Source organism: Sinocyclocheilus grahami, unplaced genomic scaffold (genome assembly GCF_001515645.1).
Source record: "Sinocyclocheilus grahami isolate Dianchi unplaced genomic scaffold, SAMN03320097.WGS_v1.1 scaffold918.1, whole genome shotgun sequence".
In the NCBI taxonomy this organism is placed as follows: Eukaryota; Metazoa; Chordata; class Actinopteri; order Cypriniformes; family Cyprinidae; genus Sinocyclocheilus; species Sinocyclocheilus grahami.
In genome coordinates, this window is record NW_015506097.1 from 345470 (window position 1) to 353577 (window position 8108).

The following is an 8108-nucleotide window of genomic DNA, read 5'->3' on the forward strand; positions in this document are numbered from 1 at the left end:
TGACTACATGTTGTTTTTCAAGCTATTTCATCGCATTTCATTTGAGGCTCTGTGCGTGTGTGGAGAGAGATTTATATTCATGTACGCCACACCACTTCATTGCATTGTTGTACTGCTCGTGTTACGCAACTGTGCATTGCTATTGTGTAGCAAAATGTGCATGCATGCATTTAAATCTTCTATAAATAAATGCATGGGTGGATATTTCTTACATGCAAATTCACACAAAACACTCTCCATTTATAGCTAAAACAGATAACACACAGGTTAAAATAGACTCCTACTGACAGCCTGATACTAAACAAGGGTAAACCAGTGACGGTGACTCGGGAATTCCAGAGTTGACTATGTGACCACGTGTTGTTTTACAAACGAGCATAATCATTGCATCTCTCTTGAGGCCCAGCGCATGTGTGGAAAGATTCATACTCGTGCTTTCCAAAACACTGCACTGTTATATAACTCTTAGCATTGATAGAGCAACAAAACTGATGCATGTTGATGTAAAATATTTAGTTTTAATATTAAAGATACTTCTAAAACAGGTTTAAACACTTAAGTGAAAAAGTCAAGACGTCTTTGAGTAGCTGAGATGACGAAACAGATGGTAGGGTTTTTTAGGCATTAGTCAACACACTTAAGTCGTTTCACCCGACTCCACCCATGTCTGACGAGGCAATTTCCTCAATACACAAAGCCCTTCTACCTAACAACCCAAACACGACCCAGATAACTGGTTAAGGTAATGATTTACACATCAGTGCTCATATTGCATGTCACTGCTTTAACTACAACTGCAATAACAAGCTACCCCTGAAAATAATAATTATATATTAACTAGGCTAGTTTACTAAATGCACTGTAACACGAACGCTGTAATGTAAAGCATGACCTGGTTAAACTTAATAATTGAAAAACACATCCGAGACACTGTACGTTGGACGTGTGCCCAGCCAAAAGCAACCGCACCAGCGCTCAGATCCTCAGAAGAAGCAAGCAGAGACTCTAAGTTAATACAAGATCAGAAAATGTATTTGGCAATTTTAAACAAGTGCATACAAGTACAGCTAGAAGCGTTTTCCAATGTTTGCCAAGTGCTCGTAGAGTTGCATTAGTCACATTCTACGTTTAACAGGAACTGCCACCATACCTAAAAGTACATCAAGAAATCGTTAAACATCGACAAAGTAGAACGCAGTCCGTTATAATGAGTACATACCTTTTATCTTCAAAAAATATAGAAACACAATGTATTCAAAAATCAAAAAATGTACAGCAATGTTTACCAAGTATGCATGTCCCTCATATGTCCATTATATACAAGTCCGTTAGTTTCTGTCTGGATGGTAGGCCTATGCATGTGATATTCATATTTATATATTTATATAGACCAACATTTTTGAATATTTTCAACAACAAAAAAAAGGTAAAAAGCGCAATCAAGGGTCTCTCTCTTTTTTTACTTTGACGTCTCCTGCCAGAATGGTGGCTATTTCACCTTGCATGAAAGCCCACGGTACGTTGGAGCCCACCAGGGGGCATTTCTCGCCGCTCGGACAGTACACTTCTCCGGTCGCGCCCTGTTGTTTGATGCTCTCACGGGAGCACGGGAAGCAGAACTTGTGAGACCCCACCGAAGGGCACTGCACAAAGTGTGTGTCCTCCAGCCTCTCGTGGCAAAGCGTGCAGCACAGCGGGATGCTGCTGGGAACCGAGGAGTCCGGGATGCTCTGCGGATGCATCGGATCCATGCCCGGAACGTGAGGAGTCACGGTGCCCTGCGCCAGCCGCCGCTGGTTGGGCGACAGCGGGCTGCTGCTGTTTCTGCGCGTCGTCGAGTGCACCTGGTTGGCATCCTTGGGCGAGCTGTTGCCACCGGCGTTGTCCGCGGCCAGAATGAGCGCAGCAATGGGTGAACTTCCGTTCTGAGTGGCGGCTGCCGCGGCCTCCGGCGGGGTGGTGCGAGGGTGAGGGGATATCGTGGAGGGTGCGGAGGCGAAGCTGGGTGGCGGCACCGGGGGCATTTTCAATCCGTCTCCCGGCGGGAGCCACTGCTGTCCGTCTCCGTTCATCTTCACGGCGGTGCCGCCCTCTCCGTCAGGCTCCGGCGAGGCTTTTCTCTTCAGATTCTTGGGATGTTTGCCTCGATCTGCAAAAAAGCATGAGCATGCATGAATTATAGCACACAAAGCGTCTTTATGTGGCAGACGCAGTGATGCATTGTAGAGCCAGACGTAACAATGAGGCTGACTGCAAATGCACCACATGCAAATACACGTTGAGCTTTGATCAGCGGAAATTTTCTTGCAGCTGACTCATGCCATAGTGCTCTCATTCAAAGCAGGCCATTTATGAGACTACAGTAGCACTGTATTGTATTGTACTGCATGCATCCATCTATAATATACAGTCTAAGAATACAGAATGAATATATATGCGCATTTGACTAAGTCTGTATCTGTCCATCTGTTTGCAACAACACTGAAAGTGCACCAAAAAGCGTTTCAGACCTAACGTTACCTGATTTGGACGCAGGAGCGTTAGTTTCGTACATGACTCTCTGCTGCATGTGCTCCTTCTTAAATCTGTTGTCGTACGCGTTCAGCGCCATTATATCCCGGGACGTTTTGTTCTTGATCCAGTCGTCTGCGCGAGTTTTGTGGCTGTCGCTGATCTCCGGGGTCATGCTGTCCGGTCTGTGCTTGTCCTTGTCGTGCTCCGTGCTGGAGACCGAGGCTGGACGCTTGTTTAGATCTGCGGGGCTGAGACCGGGTCTGCCGTTGATCGCGTGAGCCATGCTGCCGTTCACCAGAGGCACTAAATTGGGCGGCACGCCGCTAGTCCTGCGCGGGTTTGGACTCTGCCGGTTGAGCTCCGGAGGGTCGTCCGGTTTTGAGAATCCGTTCGGGACCGGGATGCCGTTCACCTGCCGCACAGACTGGTATTCGGGTCCCAGTCTGGGCGCACGCTCCGAGGACAGCGGGTAGCGGTCCAGGGGCTGCGGCGGGCGGGAGCCCGGGTCTCCAGACGCGTGATTCATCGCCTGGATCTCTTTCCCCGATAACTGTTTCCCCGGTCCCGCCGGTCTGCCGTCCTGAAATCCATGCGCTCTTTTGAGCTGCCGCGCGGTTTCAATGACAAACTCGATCCTGTCTGCCCCTTCATAGTTGACACATCCCCTGCAAACGGGCTCGGTAAAATCCCAGATCATAGCCCACGGCATGCGGGGCAAATCGCATAAATAACACGACTGCCTCCTCGAAGCAGCAACCGCCGCGGACGACATCGCTCTTATAGGTGGAGAACCCTCCGAAAACACAGCGCAGTCCTCTCAGAAGTGTCCGCGGATGCTGTGGGAAAACGAGGTAGGCTCCTCTCGACTAATAATTGCGTTACAAACAGAACTTCATAGTAGTGTGCGCTTTACTACGACGCTCGCTCGCCCGCTCGGTCTCTCTCTCTCTCACTCACTCACTCGACCGCCGCCAGACCGACCGGTGCTCGATGTGGAGCAGTGACGTCACTGACGCTCCCATTCTATTTACTTGATTCTTCGATAGAAGCAAATAGAACACCCTCCGGCGCTTGCGCATGCGTGCCTCCTCGAAGCAGCAACCGCCGCGGACGACATCGCTCTTATAGGTGGAGAACCCTCCGAAAACACAGCGCAGTCCTCTCAGAAGTGTCCGCGGATGCTGTGGGAAAACGAGGTAGGCTCCTCTCGAGTAATAATTGCGTTACAAACAGAACTTCATAGTAGTGTGCGCTTTACTACGACGCTCGCTCGCCCGCTCGGTCTCTCTCTCACTCACTCACTCACTCGACCGCCGCCAGACCGACCGGTGCTCGATGTGGAGCAGTGACGTCACTGACGCTCCCATTCTATTTACTTGATTCTTCGATAGAAGCAAATAGAACACCCTCCGGCGCTTGCGCATGCGCGCGCAGCCCCCTCCTCCCGTCTTCTTTTCCTTTATTTAACTCTACTTGAATCGAGGCCAGAGCTGCGGTGGCGAGAAGTAGGAAATAAGCAAAAGAGCGCTTTCGATATCACGGACGCGTTGGAAACGACTCGGAGTCGAAAGTTGTGTTTAGACTCGACTGACGTACGACGGGACGCTATATGCAAATCAGCCAAATTCTAACCGAAAGGAATAATGAGCTTTTTCGATCGAATTTGGTTCCCACGGTCACGGAAAACATGGAAATATGAGGGAGTTGCGATTTACATGCATGGGAAAGTGGAAATGATTGAAATCTTGTTGGTAGTGTTTATGATATTTCTTGTTATTCGCATGAAATTGCTCTATGAAATAATGTTTTTGTATCCATTAAATCCCAAACGACTGGAAAACCATGAAAAAGGTGTGGTTATATATATTTTTCGACTTTCAACTCAATTGAGGATTTATTTTATAATTAAAGTTTATTCTTAGTTTAATAATAATATTTTAGCATGACTTAAATATATATATATATATATAAATACTTTTACAGTTACAGTTTAATTTAAGTTTATCATATTCACGTGCTATTTCATGGCAGAGATTATACATTAGAAAAACAATATAGTAGTAGGCCTACACAATACAATAAAAATAAATGGATGAAAATTAGAATTGTAATTATTAAATATTCAAAGTATAAATTCAGAGGCTGGCTCATGTAGACTAAACTGAGATGATCTCAGATCAGTCTGTGTTCACTCGTGCATTAAAATAGCAATAAAACATGTCTGGCTGGAGATCCCCCTACATTCCTGTTGTGAAGAGTGTAACACGCCTTTGACAGTGAGTCAAAATGCATCAACTCACAATAATAAGAGTCTTACATTTTGCCAGTCATAGCCATATGTGTGTCACACTCATGAAATAAAACTCACTTTCATTTATACCACACAGACTCGACATCAGGTTTGTTCTCGTTTAGATGCGTATAAACGTCACTGGGTACAAAATGTCCACAGTGTGAGGAGAACCAACAAATAGCTTTGTAGGTCCTTCCCTTTTGTTTTGGCTCCGTTCCAATTGAGTGCAGCTTCAGGGTTCTTTGGGTGAAGCAATGCGTCTGAAATCTGCAGACACCAGGCAGGATGTGTTTGTGCAAGCCCTCGTGACGTTGAAAAGAGGAAGTAAGATGTTTAGTCACGTACCCAAAGCTCGCCTCGCCCTTCTCAACGAACATTAAATCTGCTGGCCCTCAGCCAGGGCTTATGAACAACCCTCCTCAAGGAATTGCAGCGCTAGGGCGTGCTTTGTACCCGAGAAACTGTAAATACCGCCTTTTCTTTCCGGCCTGACAACTAATTCCTCAAGTTTGCAAGATTTCACATGAACACATTCTGCAAGGCTGGTGTCACTCAAGGGCAACGTCTCTGAGATGCAAGGCAGAAGGTCATTGCTTGATATTGTTTTCTCAATCAACTGGCGGGTCGTGACTCAAAAACGGGCCAGTCACAAACCACAGTGAAAAACAATGGTGAATGGAAATAATAATAATGCATAAATAAGCATGCATAGTTAGGATAACAAAGGTAAAGGAAATATGAACCAGACTACAGTTTAAACAAGGATAAACATGGTCCGTGTCGACCATAATGTGTTTGTGCGGTGAATTATTGGAAACCGAAATCAAAAATCATACTCAAATTATAAAAAACGTGCATTTAATTGTCTTATTCATTCTTGTGATTATTAAAAATCTATGCAAATTAATTGGCTTAATATTGGGGTTATAATTCATTAATACATTTCAGTGTTCATTTTTTTTTTTTTTGTTACCTACAGTTTTGCTGCTCACCATCATATAAAATATGCTATATCAAATTTATCAACTCATATTCATTCATAATTTGACCGAGTGAGACTCTTATAAATGATTTGGCTCACACTTTTGATTGCATCATAAGTAGGGCTGCACGATTATGACACAAATCATAATTGTTGATTATTCCCTTGAAATTGTAATTGCGATTATCACAATTTACATTGGATGATGTTTATACCATTGTTTGATGCAACTGCATGCTGTAATTTTATATGAAAATAAACGAGCTGAAAAACCTTTAGTGCTTCTCTATAGTTTTAAGCCTTAAATGTCAACCATACATCAGATTGGTTTCTTCTTTAAATTATAAAAAAAGTAAAAATATAAATGGTATTATTGTGTTATACTAAAACTAAAACAATGGAAAAACCCTTAAGATAACATGTAGAAAGAAAAAAAACGCATCTTAAGCATGCAGAATAACATAAGTGCACTTTGAATGATTACATAATTGTGGCATCCGTAATTGTAATCGCGATTAGAAAATTGGATTAATTGTGCAGCCCTAATCATAATCCAGTTTGGTAATATTAATGTTGTTTTGGTTTACCTTTGTATTATTTACAATTTTGGTGCCGTGTTAGCAGGTCACCCAATATAAAATATGCTATTTAAAATTAATTAACTCAAATTTATTTCTAAATTTGACTAGTCATGGCTTTTACAAATGATTTATGGTTTTGATTCCATCATAATCCAGTTTGGTAATATAAATATATTTCAGAGTTCGAATGTTTGTATGATTAACAATGATTAATTGTGCAGCCCTAATCATAATCCAGTTTGGTAATATTAATGTTGTTTTGGCTTACCTTTGTATTATTTACAATTTTGGTGCCGTGTTAGCAGGTCACCCAATATAAAATATGCTATTTAAAATGAATTAACTCAAATTTATTTCTAAATTTGACTAGTCATGGCTTTTACAAATGATTTATCTCCAATCAGACGTTTTGATTCCATCATAATCCAGTTTGGTAATATAAATATATTTCAGAGTTCGAATGTTTGTATGATTAACAATTTTGGCACTGCATTCGGTCACCACATGATGTCAAAATAAAAGTCCACTTCCTAAAGCAAAACCAGTTGAGAAACACTGATTTACATGCTCATGACTCAGCACGTCTGAAGCACTGCCTCATTGTGGAACACAGTTAAAATAACACGTCGGAAAGAAAACGTAACATCGAAAGGCTGCTGAAAAGCAACCAAGTGTGTTTTATTAGTCAGGTTTGAATCTAGAGGGAAACACCGATACCAAAGCATATCAGTGTTTGTCTCGAACAGGCTTTTGTGTTTTCATCTTCCTCCCTTCCATAACATGGCCCATTTTCTGTGTTATATAACTCATCTGCTACAGATGTTCGAGGACGTGGTACTGTGCATGAAAACAGCACAAATGAAATCTTGATATTGTTATAGTCACAAATGCTTCTCATCTTGAAGCATCATCAGAAGCACTACTTGTGTTCACAAAAGGTTCCTTTTAGGACTCGGAAACGGACCCAGACACATTCACAGAGATGCAGACGGCATAAAACAACATCAGTCTCAACTATAAAACGAGGGTGCGTGCTAAAACGTGTGCTGTGCTTTTGGGTTCGCTGAAGTGCTTCGAGTGAACCCGCTGACACAATGTCACCATGCCCTGCGTTTCCTAGCGCATGCAGGCAGTCTGTAAAATCTCCTTTCCTCCTTTTGATTGGCTGTACATTTCTCGGGAAATGGTAACCATGGCAACCCCTGCCCTCACCAGGATAGCCCCACAGACAGGCAACATCCTGTTTACTGTGTTGCTATTTTTTCTCTCCAGCTCACCAATTCAACTGAGAATGTTTTTGTTGCGAGTTACGAGTTTCTTGTGCAACCTCAGTTTTGTGATTACTGACCCGTCTACAGTCATTTCGTGTAGCAGGCTGCATAAAGTATTTATTGCATATATATATATACACATTTAAACATAACATTCATTTAGAAAAAAAGGAGGAGAATATATTCAAAAAGCAAAAAGCCAGAAATAGGCTGAATTATTTCAATACTACCCCATTATTGTGTCGTGTACATTTACATTTAAGCATTTGGCTTTTGTTCCACTTTTGTAAGTCAGTTTGCACAAAAGTATCTGCTAAATGCATAAATGTACAGTAAATGTGAATGTTTTTCAACTTAAAGTGACTCACAATAGAGGAACAAAAGCAATTTGTCACAATTTGTTTATATATTTATATACTCTGAGAATATAATATTAAATAAATAGTTAAAGCAGTTTTGCTGTAATT

The 8108-nt window shown here is 42.4% G+C and overlaps 1 protein-coding gene across 2 annotated transcripts; it reads right to left on the minus strand.

Annotated features, from left to right (window-relative positions):
* Window positions 1-1010: 1010 nt before the first annotated feature.
* On the minus strand, window positions 1011-3863 carry LOC107564236 (interferon regulatory factor 2-binding protein 2-A). 2 transcript variants are annotated; one of them, XM_016249251.1, is made up of 3 exons: window positions 3600-3863; window positions 2521-3254; window positions 1011-2149 (listed from the first exon to the last, which is right to left on the minus strand). In XM_016249251.1, exons 1-3 carry the CDS (start codon window positions 3629-3631, stop codon window positions 1440-1442), a joined length of 1476 nt encoding a protein of 491 aa, XP_016104737.1. In that variant the 5' UTR covers window positions 3632-3863; the 3' UTR covers window positions 1011-1439. The 2 variants fall into 2 exon arrangements, with proteins under 2 accessions (XP_016104737.1, XP_016104736.1); XM_016249250.1 differs by lacking the exon at window positions 3600-3863 and having other exon boundaries at window positions 2521-3522.
* Between the last annotated feature and the right edge of the window lie 4245 nt (window positions 3864-8108).